The sequence below is a fragment of the Euphorbia lathyris genome, chromosome 2 (genome assembly GCF_963576675.1).
Source record: "Euphorbia lathyris chromosome 2, ddEupLath1.1, whole genome shotgun sequence".
Taxonomy (NCBI): Eukaryota; Viridiplantae; Streptophyta; class Magnoliopsida; order Malpighiales; family Euphorbiaceae; genus Euphorbia; species Euphorbia lathyris.
In genome coordinates this window covers 20,329,933-20,349,322 of record NC_088911.1, presented here as the reverse complement: position 1 = coordinate 20,349,322, position 19,390 = coordinate 20,329,933, and the positions used below count along the sequence as shown (strand labels likewise).

Genomic DNA, 19,390 nt, shown 5'->3' with positions numbered 1-19,390 from the left:
GCCTAAAAGAAAGAATTTTCGCTCAAATTGCTATATATTATAGCCCTGAAAATGATTGGGGTTTGGCTTTGAGGCGATTGGTTTTTAGGTGTTGAACGAAAGAATTTTGTCTTACAAGCGCAGAGTTCAAATCAAAAAAGAGAGATGGGGAAGCAACCGGTGAGGATGAAGGCGGTGATATACGCTCTTTCGCCGTTTCAACAGAAGGTCATGACTGGTTTATGGAAAGATCTGCCTAATAAGATCCACCATAAGGTCTCCGAGAACTGGATCAGCGCCACCTTCCTTCTCACCCCTGTCGTCGGCGTCTATACGTACTTCCTTTTATCTCTTTCTCTATTTCCTTTTCTTAATTTTACGTTATGACTCTTCGTATGAAAACCCTAACATAGAAATTACTTCATTTTGGGTTCGTACTATCGGTTGATTCGGTTTATTTTTGTTTTTATTAACTGTAGAAGAAACTTTCCCCTAAGAAAGTTGATGCATCAGATTTATACCTCATTCCTTAATTGATGTTAGCGATTGTTTCTATTAGGTTGATACTGTTGGGATCGAACTTATCTGTAAAAATGGAATAACTATACCTGCTATATCTATCATACATCTGCGTACAAATTTTAACACCATCAGTGATTCTTATGATAAGTTCTGATTAATTTCTATTTTCTTTTAATTGAACTGTTGTAACACTGATTTGTGCTTCTCATCTGCAAAGAGATTTTAGATTAAACTCGTTGTTTGCAGTTCCTCAATGAGTTGTAAAACTTATCTTTTGCCTTGAGGGAACATTTAAAGGAAGAGCACGGAAGCACTTATTTTAGTTCCATTTTGTAATACATGTACATCGGTTGCATTGTTTGGTTGCTATATATCTTGCTAAGTATGCAGCTTTTTATATTGTTTAATGCTTGAAGTGGTTAACGGGGACTTTCTTTCCGGGAATATGTGGAAAAATATAGGTGATGTACTCTGAATTTAGGAACATCAAATTTATTATTTGTTTCTTGCTATATAATTCACTTGTAGGTCCTTTATAATTGGCTTTGTCCCCTCCCCTAGGGTTGCTTTGATCAACTGTTCCCAGTTGATGGTTAGTCCTGTAATGAAATGAACATGAAAAAATTCTTGATTTTGAGCTGGACTGGTTTCATTGAAGAGTGAATTTCCATAAATCGGAGTCATAAGACTCTTTATCCTTCCTTTCGAACTGTGTATTTGTTTCACAAACAAAAAAAAATCAGCATGGTTGTACTCTTTAGTACAAAATGCTGGACAAAAATGGTCAACAAAAACATTTTTCTCTGGCTGAAGAGAATCATGTTCAAGTATAGTTAATTTTTTAATTCAAAACCTTTCTATCATTTTTCGACTCCCCAATTTGAGAACCAGGAAAAGGATTTTAGATGGGAACTATAGTAAATACCCTAATATAGTAATATCCATTGATCATTGTGATTCACTGTTGAGGTGCTAGAATGTCTCAGGGTTGGCCACAGTTAATTGCTGCCAAGTACCTCAGTTTTTATGTGGTTGTGAATTTTGTTTCCTCTAACTCAGATGGGATTATCTCGAGTTTTTTGAAGTTCAAACATTCTCTTGCTATTCTATTTATGTTAAACATTCTTGGTTTACAACAACAACAACAACAACAACAAAGCCTTAGTCCCGAAATGATTCGGGGTCGGCTAACATGAACCATCATATAAAACCGTGAAAATCAAGTCGTGTCAGCGACACAGATTCGCTCCCTCCACTCCGTCCTATCCACTACCATATTTTCCTCAATTCCCAATAAACTCATATCACTCTCGATCACCCTCCTCCAAGTTTGCTTAGGTCTTCCCCTACCCCTCACCACTACATCCCTTTGCTATTCTATTTATGTTAAACATTCTTGGTTTATTCCATAAAAATTGGAAAGCCCAAAATATGTTCGAAGAAACGTTTTCATAAATAATCAATTGAAATGAAAGGTCTGATGTGTTCATGATGAAAATATAGCCACATATGAACATGGGGATCTCATTATATGTTAATAGTAACTATTAAATTTATGTAGTCTCTGTTTCTTTTTTTTTCTAATACATGTATCATTCCAGCTAACCTTATCCTTGCTTGCATGCAATTCTTACAGATATGTGCAGCAGTACCAGGAAAAGGAGAAGTTAGAGCACAGATATTAAGGTCATTCATGTGGTTGAATGTGCTGCATTTTGGTGGAAGACCTCATTTTTTTTGTTTTTCTATTTTACTGGGAATAAAATGAATGCTCTGCTGTGAGCTGCAGTTGCAGTTAGTTAGCAAACTTTTTGTGTATGATACGTTCTGATTTTTCTCGGATGTTTCAAGTCTATTTGTCCATGAAAATTCAAATTGCCTAAGGTTTTTGGTGCTTAAGTTTCACAAGCGTTCTTGATACCATTATTGCCCAGTATCAATTAAACGTTTAATCTACTTGTCATTGGTTTGTGCAAGTTCTAATTAGAATCCTCTATGGAATTCCTTATTTCCAATCGCTCTTGGTGAAAATTTTTATCATCCGAGATAACTAACAATTCTACAGGTAATTTTAAGCAATTATATTCAAGTTAGTATAGGTCTTTGTCTTATTTTCCTGATTGTAATGATATTCCTTCTTGAAACATAGGACGCCTATAGTCAATTTTGTACATAACTAAGCTTGGTATAAATGTAGAAATTGTCCATACCAATAACATTTCTTTCTATTGCATTTACTCAATTTGAAGTAATAATATTGGATTTGAAATGGTTGTAATTAAGGTAAATTACATCCATGGTGCTTCCGCTTTATGCTATGACTTCAAAATGGAAAAGTATGAGAAGTATAATTGTTTATGGAATTATAGTTTTTTATTTTCTAAATCATTATTTTTAGAAAATTTTTCTCAAAACAATCTAAATCCCTTTTTTATTTTTTGAGTTTTCTTTCTCAAAATTACCATTTTTTTCCTAATTTAAAAAAGTTAAGACAATGTTCTTTTCATTTCATTTGCTTTACAAATGAGGATATTTTTTTTATTGAAGTGGTCATCTTAAAGTATTATCAATGATCATAATGAGAGTATTATGCCATATTTTTATTGGTTTTTGCAATAAATTAAAGATGAAATGGATAAATAAGGGTTTTGCAAATTACTAGAATGCGATACAATATTGAGGTAGAATATATATCATGACTCTGTGAAACTTGTTCAAAAAATCGATTAAAGATGAAATGGATAAACAAGGGTTTTGCAAATTACCAGAATGAGATACAATATTGAGGTAGAATATGTCATGATTCTGTTAAATTTGGTTCAAAAAAATCGATTAGCTTCTTAAATGTAGGATGCCGTATTAGCCTTTTGAATTTGTTTTATATGTCATGATTAACTTTTATTGCTATATGGTAGTATAAAAGAATATTTGCCAAATGATATCACTTTGATTAAATTCAAGAGCTTAAGAAAGCTTAATGGGGTTAATAGTTCATTTTAAATAAGTTTAGAATGTAAATGAAATATCTCCAAAGCTTAATGAAAATTTTGAAAGTTTAAGAAGTTGATTCGTGTGTTTTTGGACCCAATTCAAAGACACTTGATTTGTTTAGCTTGAAGAAAAAAAGATAGGTTTAATATATAATTATACATTTGATTTGTAAATTTTTGTCATTTGACACTATGTACTTGTATTTTAACCTGAACTTGTCAATCTCAAACTCATTCTAATCTGAACTTGTCAATCTCAAACTCATTCTGTTAGATACATGAACTTATCAATTGATTTGGTACTAAAAATTAGAAAAACATGTACATGCCATATCAGACTTAAAGTTTGTCGTATCCACAAGAGTATTGAATGTCCAAATTGACAAGTAAGAGTATTAATGTTAAAGTTGTATTATTTTAAGTATAAAGTGTTAAATGGCAAAAAGTTACAAGTTTACTAGGTGTGTAATTATGTAATAACTAATAATATGTTTGGTGATATTAGATGACTAACATGTAGCATGCCAATACATAGAGTAGAAATTGGTTTTATGCCATAGGACGGTAAAAAGTGAAAACGAAGATAAATGGTGTATTATGTGATTTTTCTTAAGATATCTTCGCATTTCCATAGTTCCATTACATGATGGTCAAGATAACCCTTTATTCTTTTCTACAGACAATTGACTGCCAAATAAATAATAAAAACCCCAGTAACCGCTTTTAACTCAGCAGACTGCAACTAAACTCGCCATCTGCCACAGAAATCTTCTCTGCTTTGGTGACTGCATCCAAAGGAAGAGGGTTGAAACTTCGTGAAGGCCCATAAAAATGAGGAAATCTATTGGTACCATCCACAACTTCATATATCAATCCATCTCCAAGCTGCAATTACATTAGTGTAAAGGAAGCTCATGTTAAACAGGGAACATGAGTAGCCAATTTAGTAGTCTAGGCATTACTACCACCTCCATCCACAATCAGTTTTAAATTACACAATATAAATTTGATCAATAGTAGAATGAGCAATCATGTATGACTTGCATAATGCTTACTGATAAATTGATAATGACTGAGAATCTAGGGTAAAAGGGTTGTCACATTAGCCAAGAAAAAAAAGAGCGAAGGAATATAAGAAAATAATACCATACCCTATAAATAAGTAGAACAAGTTTCAAGTTTATATTTCTGTATTCCCACACACTCTCTGTACCAGCTAGGCAGCTAAGCTATTGATGAGCATCAAGACAGGATGAAAATCTCATATCTGAGAAAAGTTGTCTCCTGAGAAAAGATAAACTTTAAAATTTCACAATATATCACTTATCATTTCATACAGACATAAGTTAGCTTTTCCTAGGCAGCTCTGTATCTCTTCTTCCTAATTCTACTTATTTGGCTTTTCTATCTCTAGCCTCCGATTCCTCAATCAGCACCTTCCAGTTACAACATGTTTCTGAGACTTTGGTTAACTCTTCAGAACTAATTGGCTACCCACATAATCCAGCACATTCAATGCAAACAACAACAAAAACGTAATAGGGAGTCTATAAATACTTCTTTTTCACTTCCAAACTGGTTTTGCAGCATCATCAATCACCAGGAATACCACTTAGGTTAACAAGATAATGTTCATCTGCTCATTGACTGACATAATTTCTCCACCCTAGGATTCTAAACCAATTGTGACCAACCAACCAAACTCCATTTGGTCAGTCTGACCAGGCGAACACTACCGTAGGTTAACAATATCTTAAGCAAATTGTAATACATTAGATGACATAAGTTTCTTTAATTAGTACCATTAAAGCAGCAAAGAAACCCTTCAACCAAATTGGTAACACAGCTCGTGCAAGCAACATAGAAATTCTTGTCAAATGCATAGCAGATCAACAATTATCGTTGTTGTAAGGACTTCTATACATTGTGATACTTAACTATCCCTATAGATCAGGCATGCATAAATTAAGGTCTCAAGACCATTCATTTAGTCTGTTCCTTTCATAGTTCTAACTTTAATAAACCAAAAAATTGCATAACAGGCTTACCTTTTTAGCATCAATTTGAAGCAGGTACAATTCCAATTTAGTGTTCAGGAAAAAGTTCTTCAGTGTTGGCTGAACCTGCAAATCAAATGCTAACAATTAGTTAATTTAAAAGATATTTCAGATACTGACTAGTCAGCAAAATCGATCCTGAAGTCTGATCATCAAATTTCTCGCACACGATCATGAACAGCAATTTGAGCAGCAGGTTTTTTTTTTAATAGGAAATTTGAGCAGCAGTTAGTTTCCATATAAAGATTAGTCTCCAATTTATTCCACCAATTTCCATAAGAGAATCATATTCTCAAATAAAACAAGTCTATACACACTTGTAATGAAAAGATAGCAATCAAGTGAATTCAATTTAAAATTGTTCAAGTGTGAATTGAATTGATGAATGAAGGAGGCTAATGAAGAACAAAAGAGAGAGAGGGAACCTGGTGGAGGTTGCTGAAATGGATGAAACCCGAAGATTTGTCAAGATCTCCACCAAAAGTGGATCCAATTTTCTGCAAATCTTCCCACTCCTTAGCTGTACTAATCCTGTAAACATACTCCTCCTCGCCTTCACTGGTATTAGCTTCCTCTTTTGCCGCCATGTTTTCGGAATTTTATGAGCGCTACTGCCTGCTGGCTACCGCAATCACCCAAAGCGAGCCGTGCGGACCATCAAAAATCCACATGTGCGGACATTTCTCTTCAGTTTTCTTTATCCCTTATATTAAGAAATAAAAAAAATAAAAAAAAAATGAAAGAAAAGGAAGAATGGTATGTAACTGGGCTGGGTCTGGACAGGAGGGGAGGAGCCCAAAAAAATATTTTTTAATAATAAAGAAATTAAATTTTAAAAGATGCAAAGATTACGGAAAATAGTTATAGGTATAAATAAATTGCAGCACAAATCTAGGTATAAAGATGGAGGAGCTCCTAAAATAAAAAGTTTATATAAAAAAAAAATTAAAATATCAAAAGAAGGACCAACAATAAATATAATCCAACAACAATAATTTAAAATTTTAAAAGATGCGACAAGATTTGTTGGAAATTGAAATTATTAAAAAACTATTTGAGATCATCAACCTCTGAAGCAAAGTCGAATGATTTAACAATTTTATGTATTGAGAGAAATATGTCAGAGCATATTAATGTAGACACTATTTTTGTCGATAAGACTACCATTGGGGCAGTAAGAGGCAAGTTTGCCAGGGTCTGTATTGATATTGATCTTGCTAAGCCTCTTCTTTCTCAATTCTGTATTCAGAATAAGGTTTTTCATATTGAATATGAAGGTATACATAATATCTGTTTTGAATGTGGTATGTTTGGCCATACATTTGAGGGATGTCCTAAGAAGAGGAAGGAGGCGGAGGAGTTGATGCAACCTATCATAGGTGGAGCTGAGAAAAGTCAAGGGGAAGAAAGGAGTTTTGGGCCATGGATGCTGGCCAAGAGGTCAGTGAGAAGGAAGCCAAGTGCTAATGTTAGTTCTATTCATCCGCCAGATATTAGTCGAAAGATGACTACGCTCCAGATTGCCCCTGAGATCAAGGTCAGACCCCCGGATATCAAGAAGAGGAGTGAGGCTGGTGTGGTCTCAGCTTCTGGCTCGGGGTCTAGGTTCGGTGTCTTGTCCCTGGAGGAAGGTCGGGAATCGGACCCTTCCAATGAACAGATTGATTTGAGCATGCCTGGTCTGGAATCGGTCGAGCCTATTTCTAGTCGGGGTAAATCTATTAATCCCCTCTTTGTCTCTGATGCTAAGGATAAAGGGAGCTTCCAGTCTCACCTTTCTACAGGGGAAGGGTCGAGTAGTAAGGCTGTTTCTCTGAATCCTCCTGTGGATGCTCCTATTGGAAAAGCTATAGGAGTGAGTAAGATGAACATGAAGAAACTTAAAGTGAAACCTAAGAAGAACCTTAATGGGTTAGACTCTTGGGCTAAAAGGGGACCTTCTGAGACTTCCTCTAGGCTCTCAGGAGCCCCGAATAAATACCTGATCTAGGGTTTGGGCTTGTGTTAGTAGTCTTCCTTTCTGATGGATTTCTTTGTTTGGAATGTTAGAGGTGCGGCGAGCAAGGCAACCCGCATTCATGTTAATGATCTTATTAAACAGTTTAACCCCTCCTGTTTTGTTCTTCTAGAGACTAAGGTCAGTGGAGCCAAAGCAGACGAGGTGGTTAGAAAGTTTAAGAATTGGAATTGTGTCAGATCGGAGGCTACTGGCCGGGCTGGGGGGATTTGGCTCTTTTGGAAGCCAGGTCTTGTTAATATTGATATTGTTAGTATGGACTGTCAGTTCATTCATAGTAAGGTGTGCTACCCTGGTAATAAACCTTTCTTTGTTACCTTTGTTTATGCCGATCCTGTTCTTTCTAATCGTACAAGGTTGTGGGAGATCCTTCATTCTATTAGCTCTAACATGGTGGAGGCTTGGTTGGTGGCCGGGGATTTTAATGATATTGCCCTTTTAAGTGATCAGAGAGGAGGGGGTAATCATTATGTGAACCGGTGCCTTAACCACAAGCGTAGTATGGATCTGTGTGGGCTTTCAGACCTGGGTGCTACTGGCCACAAATTTACCTGGAAAAGAAATAGCTTGTTTGTGAGGTTGGATAAGGTGTATGCTAATGTTGCGGCTATCTGTAGGTTTCCTGAGGTCAAGGTGCTGAATCTCCCCTTCCGTCATTCTGACCATTGCCCTATCCTCATTAATTTGGTCAAAAGTAACCGGCTGAAAGGTAACAGACCCTTTAGATATCTTGTGGCTTGGGATTCTCATCCCGACTTTAGGAATTTCGTGAAAACCAATTGGCATCCCCACTCTGATGTTCTCCTCGCTGCTGAGGAATTCAGAAGGAAGGTGGTTGTTTGGAATAAAGACATCTTTGGCCATATTATCAGGAGGAAGAATAAACTCTTGAGGAGGATGGAAGGCGTTCAGCGTTGCTTGGAGGCTCGTTTCGACCATAGCTTAAATGGTCACCTTAGAGCTCTCCAAAACGAGTTGGAAGTTGTGCTTAGACAGGAAGAGCTTCTTTGGTTCCAGAAGTCTAGGAAGGCCTGGATTCAAGACGGGGATCGGAATACCAGGTTTTTTCATCTCTCTACGATCATTAGGAGACAGAGGAATAGGATTGATGCTATCAAGGACGCTAGTGGCGAGTGGATTTTTGAGGAGGAAGACATTCGTCGCTCAGCCCTTGATTTCTACAAGGACCTATTTAGAGAGGAAGCTGTGGACTTGGAGAGTGCCCACTCTGGTATTTCCTTTCCTCGTTTGGGGGAGGAGGCTATTAAAGATGCTTTCCATCCTATTGACCTTAAAGAGATTGATCTGGCCTTCTCTAGCATAGGGTCCACTAAGGCTCCTGGGATTGATGGTATCCCCGCTAGTTTCTATCATAAACACTGGGATACTGTTAAGGAGGGCATATACAGTTTTGTGTTAGGTGTTTTTGGTGGCTCTAACGATATCAGGTCGGTTAATAAAACCCTCATTGTCTTGATTCCTAAGGTTGTTAAGCCTTCCTCCTTCCTCCAGATGAGACCCATCAGTCTTTGTAATGTTTTGTATAAAGCTATTACTAAGATTGTGGCTAATAGAATCCGGAAGATCCTTCCGGATATAATTAGTCAGAACCAAGAGAGCTTTGTTCCTGGTAGACAATTGATGGATAACGTTGTTATTGCCCAGGAGGTTGTCCATTCTATGAAGATTAAGAAAGGTAAGAAAGGGATTGTGGCCCTCAAACTGGATCTGGAGAAAGCCTATGATAGATTGAACTGGAGCTTTCTTCTAGATAGTTTAGCCAAAGCTGGCATCCCGGAGAACTGGAGGATTTTGATTGAGAAGTGTATCTCCTCTCATGTTTTCCAGGTCATGATCAATGGGGACATGTCGGATGAGTTTTCTCCCTCCAGAGGAATTCATCAAGGAGATCCTATGAGTCCCTTCCTCTTTGTTATTGCCATGGAAAGACTGTCTCACCTGATCCAAGAGGCGGTGTGCAAAGGGACTCTCCACCCTATTTCTATCAACAGACATTGCCCCCCTATTACCCATTTACTCTTTGCTGATGACGTCATGCTTTTCGTTGAGGGTAATGAGGAGCAAATTAAAACAGTTATGGATATCCTTGATTGTTTTTGCGAGGCTTCTGGCCAGAAGGTTAACATCCAAAAGTCCCGTATGCTTTGTTCCAAAAATATGGACAATAGCTTGTGCAGAAGACTGAGTGAGTTCTCTGGCATACCTCTGACGAACTCTTTGGGGAAGTATCTTGGGGTTCCTCTTCACAGTGACAGGGTTTCCAAAGCCTCTTTTAAGGATATTTTGGACAAAACTAATGGTTTGTGTGCTAGCTGGAAAGCTAATTCTCTTTCCCTTGCAGGTCGCCTTACCTTGATCCAGTTAGTTAACTGCGCTGCTCCGAACCACATCATGCAGGCCTGTAAGCTTCCTGAGCCTGTCCTTAGTGACCTGGATAAGATAAATCGGCGTTTCCTGTGGGGTGAGTCTGGAGATGGGAGAAAGGTTCACCTGGTCCCGTGGAAGGAAGCTTGCCAACCTAAAAACAGGGGGGGTCTTGGTATTAGGCAGGCAAAGGACAATAATAAAGTCCTGTTAATGAAACTTCTTTGGAGAATGTGGCAATGCCCCTCCTCCCTTTGGGTCCGTCTCTTGTGCGGGAAGTATCGGAAAGATAGAATCTTTGGTGGCCCGAAGGAGAGGGTTGTTAGCTGTTCCTTCCTCTGGAAAGGGCTCAGTGCCGTGTTTACTGAATTCTGTACGGGGATTGGCCTGGAGGTGGGTAATGGTAGATCTATTAGCTTCTGGTATGACACCTGGATTGGTGATAAACCGCTGATTGATGTGTGTAATTCCCCTCCGTCGGCTGATCTCCTTTCCTGGAAAATTGCTGATGTGGTGGACTCGGGGGGAGACTGGATCTGGTCAAAGTTCGACTCTTTCTTTAGTCTGGAGACCCTTCTTAACATTAGAGGAGTGAAGATTAGCAATCAAGAGGAGGATAAGGATAGACATTGCTGGGCCTTGACGAATAATGGTACTTATTCTTGTAAATCGGCCTATGAAGCTTTTACCCCTAATAGGGCTGATCCTCCCTTGGAGATTTGGAAGTCCATATGGTCCCTCAAGATCCCTTACCGTATCAGGAGCTTCCTTTGGCTGGGTATCAAAGACAGGCTCCTTACGAATGCGGATAGGCATAGAAGGCACTTGACTGAGTCTAGTGCCTGTAGTAGATGCAGAGGCAATGTGGAAACCTTGTGCCATGCCTTGAGGGATTGCCCAAATAGTAAGAAGATCTGGGAAGGGATCCTCCCTCATCACATCCTCCCTTCCTTCATGGCCTTTTCTAAAAGGGATTGGTTCTCTCAAGGAGCCAAGGGGAACTTGCTGGCCAACATGGAGCACGGTGCCATCCTCTTTGCTATTACTTGTCACCAAATCTGAAAGTGGAGGAATGAAGAATTATTTGCGGGTAAGGCTGTCCTTATTCCTGATTTACTGTTTTTCTTCTCGAAGAAGCTCTTTATTATTACTCAAAGCTTTGAAAGAGATTCCCTTGTTCGCCCCTCCCCGGATAAAGAGATCCTGCTAGTTGGCTGGAGTAAGCCTAGAGAAGGGTTTGCTAAGTTGAATACTGATGGCTCCTGCCTTAGCAATGGCAGAATTGCTGCTGGAGGAGTTCTTCGGGATGCTGGTGGCAATTGGATGGCGGGGTTTACCCATAACTTGGGGACGGGCTCCTCCTTTTCTGCGGAGCTCTGGGGTATCTTTTCAGGTATTAAACTCGCCATTCGCATGGGTGTTAAAAAGCTCTCGGTGGAATCTGATAATCTGGAGGCTATTAACAGGATTTCAGATAGCCAGGCTGTTTGTCTGAAGAGCCAGAATCTCATCAAAGCTATTTTGAGGCTTCGTCCTGCCTTTGAGTATCTTAATTTCTCCCATATTTTTAGGGAGCAAAACCGTGTGGCGGATCGCTTAGCAGCTGGTGGGCATGGGAGAATGTTAGGTGTTTCTACCCTCTCTGTTCCTCCTTCTTTTCTTTTGCCTTCTCTCCTAGAGGATAGGATTGGGGTCAGCCTTCCTAGACTGATCCCGGTGTAGGTTTTTTGTTGGTTTTGTTTTTTTTCCTTTCCTTTCTTACCAAAAAAAAAAAAATGTAGACACTATTTTTAGTGATTTTGTATCTAGACATGTTTGTAGATAATGTTTTATATGAGCAATTATGTACTTAAATCGAAATCAAAGATTTTTTATATGAAAATGAATGCTTTTATTAGATCCTTCATTAAAAAAAAATAAGTGATTTCTTTTACATAATTGATTTTTCTATTTTATTTTTTACTTGTACTTATTTATTAGGACCCGTCCAAAATCTCAGGATCGGTCTTGGTATGTGATGACTGAAGGAAAATAGACAAGCCTAGGCGCATCGGAATAATAAAATTTTATCTATTTTATCTATTTCCCTTTTCCAAGATCTGTTAATTGTTATTTCATATAAAGAGTGATAGAAAGTAATGCCTTCGGTGAAGAACTATCTACGGTTGCAAACGAAGTGTCCACAACTCTTAATCCGTGTATCACGAACAACAAAAGAAACAACATAGAAAAGATAACTAATCAGTAATCAACCTTAATAATAGCAATCGCAATGATTGCCTCTAACAGAAATCGATACATGATCAAATAGAGAGTAAGAAATAATGTAGATTAGTCGAGACGAAGACGGAACGGTTCCTCCTCCTTTATTATTGTGTTGGTTGAATTTATGGGGTTAGGGAGTCTATTTATAGACTTCTCTAAACCCTAATCTCAGTTGTGTTAGGTAATTAAATAATTGGAATCTTATTCGGAATAGGATTCCTAATTAGATAATTAAATAAACACTTTACTATTATCTAAATAATAACTAATTATATCTAGATAATTATTATTAATCAAATTAATAATTAATTAATGTTAGGGATAATTAATTAGAGTTTCAATCACATAAAAACTTCTAATTAATATTATCAGATAATCTTTTAATTTAATTCATAATCATAATCAAATTATAATTATTAATCAAATTAATTTATCCCTAATTAATATGTAAATTTCGGCCCATATATAGTGTCTCACTAATTACATTTTCGTCCTCCGATTCCAAGTCTCATATGCGACCCATTAGGTTCTTTATTGCCACTAGCCGTATATATCCTTTGAAATTATTCATCACGATTAATTCCAACATATATTAACGGAATACCGTCGCGAGCTGTTACTAGCAGAACCTATGATATTCCCCCAGAGCAATTAAGAAGTCAGGTTGATAACTGACGTTAACCTTTCTGCATTAGGTACAGTATAATACGATCCTTCATTAACTATATCCTATCGGTCAATTCCTTATAACCATGGAACGTGTCAAGGTTATATATAACGAAGAGTCCGATTTTACTTGTACAGGTTGAATTCACTCTAAAAGATAAGTTAAGTGAAATGTTCATTTCTACTCTTAACTGTATCACCTTGCAAGGATTTCAGTCAATTCACCACAAGCGGCCATTTGGATATATCTCCCACTTATCGGGAGTGACGAATGCTCAATCTGACATTAACTATTCTGCAATTACTTTGTGTGATACCCAACCCTGCTCTCACACACCCCAGGCTCTCACCTGTTGGATCGTGCTCGCACAGAATCAAAGTATCAGACTCCATAATCCAGAATCACTAATTAATGAATGTTTGAGTCTGAGGATTAGTTATACCTACTAATACCAATAAGATGAACAATTGACACTTTTAGATAAATTAATCTATGCTGTTATCTCAAGTCGGGTCCCAATCCTAATGAACTCCTTCACCGGATCCATGTAACTGTCTAGATATCTGAATATCTAAAGCTTATGAGATCAGCTTTCTGTCTCGATATAAAACACTGTTACATGCAAGTCTCAACAGTAATATGCCAACCCCTATAACATATTACTTGACTTGGGTTTACTTTAAGTCTATTGGTCTATTATAAAGTACAGTCTCACTTCATGCTTGTATGAACACTTTATAACTACTTAAATAAACTTAGGGTTACTTTCTTTATGAAAGATTAATGCATTCATATATATAATTACATTTTAATGCTATATATCTAATTAAACAAATGATTAAATAAACAATTTATTCATTAATATTTATATCCTAAAACAATTGTCTATAGGACATAAACCCCAACAATGACTAGGGGTGCCGACGAGCCGAACCGATACCGAACCTGATTTGGCTCGGCTCGGCTCGAGAATGAAAAAAGTTCGGCTCGGCTCGAGCTCGAAGCTCGTCAAGCTTGGATTTTTTAAGCTCGGCTCAAGCTCGACACAAGTTCGGCTCGAGCTCGATTCTTTTCGAGCCAGCTCGAGCTCGTTTGGTTTTTACATTTTCGAGCTTGTAATGGGCTCGGTTCGAAAAAAGCTCGTGATTCGGCTCGAGTTTAAAGTTCAAATTTAAATTGTTATTATCCAACTTAACAAATAATTTTCAGAATAAGGAAAAAATTAAAAAAAAAGTCATTAGATAAACAAAATAAAATGTCAAAACAACTCAAATTTAACATCAAACGAAAAAAGTGAAACGAAAACATCTTAATAGAACAGCTATAATTCTAAGGAATGGGAAGAATGATTTCTGTAGGTTTGTCTTCATCATCATCATCCTCACCACCACCCTACAAAAATGAATAGACAATATGAAAATTATGATATACCATGAAAAAAAAATACAAAAAAGACAACACAAAAGAAAATATACTTACATTGTTTTTGTTCTTTTTTCGGTATCCATAAGAAGACTTGCACCAATCTGCCATGCAAATCAAAATTTCCACTGTTTCCAGTTTCAATTTAGATCGAAAAGGATCAATAACCCGACTCCCAGCACTGAAAGTTGACTCAGAAGCAACAGTGGTAATAGAAACAGCTAAGATATCTGCAGCCATTCTAGACAAAACACGATATTTGCTAGATTTATCCTTCCACCACTCTAAAGCCTCAAACTTATGTTCATGATCTATACAAGTTCCATCATCAAGATACACATCGAGTTCAGATTTTCTAGGCTCGGCGACTTCCCCACTTCTTATAATTTGTAACACTCTAGACATTCCTGGAAGGTTTTCCCTATTGCTAACATTTGAAACTCCAGTTCCAGATTCACCATGTTCTTCCATCAAAGGAGGATACAAACTTTTATACTCCTCATACAGTTCATACAATGTATTCCTCACCCTATTGATATTTTTCCTAACAAGATTGGGAAGGAACATTTCTGGAAAAGTAATTTCAACAACTCTCATTTTCAAATGAGGGTCTAACACACCACCAATAGCCATAAGCAAATTGCATTCACCCCAATACTTATGAAACCTTTCTTTCATATTTTTGACCATCGATTTAACAAAATCATCAGAAGAATTAGAATTTTTATCCAACATTACCTTAATATAATTAACCTCACTAAGGAAAAAATTAGAAGTTCGATATTCTGATCCTGAGATAATGTTAGTAGTATCATAAAACACTTTTAAGATCTCAAGCAATTTCTCAATTTTAATCCAATCATTGGCACTAGGACAATAAACATATTCATTATCCTCTAAAGCAAGTCTAGAAAATACCTCTTTAAACTTGATTGCACAAGCTAGCATATCATAAGTAGAATTCCATCTAGTCTTGCATTCAAGAACCAATCTCCTCTCCTTAAGATTGAATTGTTGAACAAGCTCGGTAAACTTTTTCAATCTTTGTTCACTTCCATTGAGATAGTCCACGGTATCATGGACATTCTTAATAATGGACTTCACTTGCTTGAGACCATGTTGCACCATAATATTCAAAATGTGTGCACAACAATGAACATGAAACAACGCCCACCAAAAATCAGCCTCTTAGTAAGTGAGAAAGTATCCTTCATGATTTGGATACAGGAATCATTTGCGGAAGCATTATCCACCGAAACAGTAAAGACCTAAAATATGAAAACAATAATCAATTTTATCACAAAAATTATAACCAATCAATATTATTATAAAAATAACAATTAACTAAACATATTATGTCACTTACTTTGTTCTCAATTCCCCATTCTTTTAAACATTTGAAAATGGAATTTGCAATATCTTTGCCTTTTCGAGGAGGTAAATGGACAAAGCTCAAGACTCGATTTTGTAGCTTCCAATTACGGTCAACAAAATGACCCGTAAGAACCATATACTCTATCCTTTGCGGTCTTGCACACCAGAGATCAATGGTTAATGAAATTCTATCTATGTCTTTCAATTGGTCCTTCAATTTCTTCTTCTCCGTCGTATAGAGTTTTTCGATATCACTTGTTATAGTAGACCGTGAAACTGATGTCCATTGGGGCACTCCTCTCCTTATCATGTCGTTAAAAGTGTCTTTTCGCACAATTGAAAATGGTACTTCTTCCACAGCCATCCAAATTGTAATGCCTTCTCTAAATATGAATTTATCAAACTTTCCATCACGTATATCACTAACAAATCTACCATTTGGTGCCCCCCCACTTGGATCAGTTGGCAAAAAGTTGATCAAATTTTTTTGTTTCACTCTTAATTTCTTTTGTACACAAGTCTTCAAGTGTCTTTGGAAATGACTTGTAGTGCCGCTTTTCAAAACCTTAAAAGTTTTTTTGCAATGCTTGCATTTAGTTTTCCAAGCTCCACCTACGAGTACAGGCTCCTCTAAATCCTTCCACACCTCAGACTTCCTTACTCTCTTGAAAGGATGGGTTGGGTCTTCACCATCTACTTCGTTTTGAGATTCATCTAGACCTTCTACATTTTCTTCATCCACATCATCTTGAATTTCATCATCAACATTTACATTGAATTCTTCCACAGTAGGTACAGAAGAACCGGGTGTCATTGATGATGGTGTACACATAGAGTTATTATCTGTAACAAAAAACAATAAACCAAGAGATTATATAATTATATATATTATGGCTATGAAAATTTATTAACCATTAACCATTTAATTATAGAGCTAAAAAAAGACAGTAGACACATAATCAAAATAAAAAAAATGAAATTAAACAGCCAAAATACTTCTAACAACTAAACCATTTAACTTCCCCAAAATACTTCTAACAACTGAACCATTTAACTTGAAATCTTACTTCCCCTGAACTTTAAATAAACCCAAGCAGTAAACAATTTAAACAGCCAAATCTGCTATGAACCGAGAGAAGTACCAATTCATTCACTTATGCTTGAAACCATTAAGAAATGAAAAGAATATAAACCAATTCTTCTTCTGTAATGATAAACTGTAACTATTCGTGCAAAATATTGAAAATAAATAAATTAATTAATGCAGACAGCAGACACTAATTAAACTTTACATCCAAAAAACCATCAGAGGCTCACGTTTTGTAAAGACTAGTTTATATATATTTTGTTAATACAAACACAACTAATAAGAATATAACATTGTGAGGTCTACAAATCCAGAATTCTGATGTGTTGAAAGATAGTGGCTCGAGCTTCCACCAAAATCGAAATAATGGGAGCTTTCAAGTTGTTTATTTTTTGTGATTTTGGGTGATCATTATGTCTAGTTCTATGAGGCCCAGAATGAATGTAATCATTTTCTACTTATGTCCTTATTATTAAATGTTAATACTAGAGAAGAAGAAGTTATTAAAATGAGTTTGATGTTGTTTAATTTAAGGACTTCATTTCTTCTTCAACAAGAGAAAAAGAGTCAGACATGTATTTGATATGGCACAAAAATACAGTAATTTGCTTCATTAATAGATGAGAACCACAAATACTAAATCTCAGCATGTATATCGTATCCAGAGCGCATGACTTTCGAAACAATTTAAGAAAAAAAAACTGAATAGTAGTAGCTACTGCTAAAAAAAATCCTAGCATTCTTCTGATCAAAAGATCAGGAACTGTAAACTGAAAGTAGAAGAAATTTGGTAATTTAAACTTTTAACAAATTCATTCAAGTAAACCTGCCAGATCTTTCCATAATGCTTCAGACGAAGTAAACAATTTAAAAATTCACTAAGCAGAAGCATATTGTGAACTAAAATCAAATCAAAAGCTATGGAATGTAAATATGAAATAGAATAATAAAGGGAGGGAATGAAGACTAACCTGCCGTGATGAACTGTGGACTGGAACGCAACGGCGAAGGTGATGGTGAATATGAAGGTGAAGGCGGCGGAGGTGTGTTGGTGGTTTAGAAGAGAAAGTGCGGCTTAGTTAGAGAGGAGAGGAGACTGTTAGGTGAAAGTGAAACGAACGAGTTAGGTGAAGTAGGGTTTCTATTTTAATTTCTAAAAATAAAAAAATTTTATGCTTGGCCCAAGTTTAAAACATGGTGGATTTGGATATGGGCCAAAAAAAATTGTGATAATTTATTAATGGAAGGTATAACTTATGACTCTTAATAAAATTTAAAAATTAAAATTATTGAAATATGTATATATATCTATATAATTAAGAATTGGTAAAATACAATTAAAAAATAATTGAGTTTGCTCGCGAGCTTTCGAGTCGAACCTAAGAAAGCTCGTGTTTTGACTTGTTAATCCTCGAGCCGATCTCGAACTCGAGCCGAGCCCAATCGAGCCGAGCTTTGACCGAGCTTTGCCTAAGCCGGACTCGAACTGTTTGCGAACTACACAGGCTCGTTGGCACCCCTAGTGATGACACAAGTGTTGAAACACCTTTCCACATGATTTTGATTTGACAAAATTATTTAAGTTAATCCATGATGAAGGGTCAATTAAATTTAAGTGCTTTGGTTTAATTGTACTAAACCAATAGTGAAGCTGGCTGAACTCCAGCTGATGATGGTGAACCATATGGATGCCATTTAGGGTCAACTCAATGCCTTATCAGATGCGAACTCAACTTATGCAACCTCTGCTGAGGTCAATCAATACTTCACCCAGCTGACCTCTGAGCTGACCGGAGCTCGTGAGCTTATCTCCTCCTCCTCCCAGTGTTCCATCGAATAGATTAGTGAAGCTGTTCGCCTCCTCAACCTGAATAAACAGGAAATGGACACTGACATCGTGAAGACTAATGAGATTCTACAGTGCACTCAATCTACCCTTAAGCAGGTTCGGCATACCAATGTTCAACGTCAAAATTATGACACTGCCCTGCTCAGGATGTTTCATCAATCATATGCCAAACTGACAGAATCTATCACTTGGATCGGGAAATCTCAAGAGTATCTCTTAAGTATGCTCAGTGCCAACATTAAGATCCCCGCTTCCACTATGGCCGATGGCATGGCAGTCTTCGACGGTCTTAGGGAAAGTACGAGTCACATTTAAATGTACTCATCCAAATTGGCTCGTGCTACAAAGCAGGGAATCTTCTTTCCTCCTGCCAATCCCGATGCTGGCAAAACAGGCGAGAAAGAACACGCTGATGGAACTCAGTAGAGACAAAGGGAGATAACTCAGCAGAAGCCTGGTCCATCTTCTGCTGACCCAAGAAATCCAAATCAGCAACCAAGATCTGCCAAAGGCAAAGGCAAACTTCAAGTCAATATAAAGAGATAGATTAAAAATAGTCCTAGACTTGTAACTTTTGGCATGTTCCATTTTTGTTGTTGCTGACTATCTATATAAGCATCCTTTCTTTTCAAAACTGACTTATCTATATGCGATGCTTACCTATTATGATTCTATGCTGATCTGTCATACTTAAACTAAACATTGAACAAAGTAAAAATCTTGCGAACATAAGGAAAATACAAGTAAAATATACTCAGCACATATAAATACCCATA

At 36.8% G+C, this 19,390-nt stretch overlaps 2 protein-coding genes across 2 annotated transcripts; one reads left to right on the top strand and one right to left on the bottom strand.

The window, feature by feature from the left end:
- The first annotated feature begins 50 nt into the window (after positions 1-50).
- On the top strand, positions 51-2,400 carry LOC136217163 (cytochrome b-c1 complex subunit 8-1, mitochondrial-like). Its single transcript, XM_066003752.1, has 2 exons — positions 51-314; positions 2,138-2,400. Exons 1-2 carry the CDS (start codon positions 145-147, stop codon positions 2,184-2,186), a joined length of 219 nt encoding a protein of 72 aa, XP_065859824.1. The 5' UTR covers positions 51-144; the 3' UTR covers positions 2,187-2,400.
- A 1,663-nt stretch (positions 2,401-4,063) lies between these two features.
- On the bottom strand, positions 4,064-6,249 carry LOC136217162 (uncharacterized). The gene is made up of 3 exons (XM_066003751.1): positions 5,974-6,249; positions 5,540-5,614; positions 4,064-4,376 (listed from the first exon to the last, which is right to left on the bottom strand). The coding sequence occupies exons 1-3, from the start codon at positions 6,133-6,135 to the stop codon at positions 4,215-4,217; spliced, it is 399 nt and encodes a 132-aa protein (XP_065859823.1). The 5' UTR covers positions 6,136-6,249; the 3' UTR covers positions 4,064-4,214.
- Positions 6,250-19,390: the final 13,141 nt, after the last annotated feature.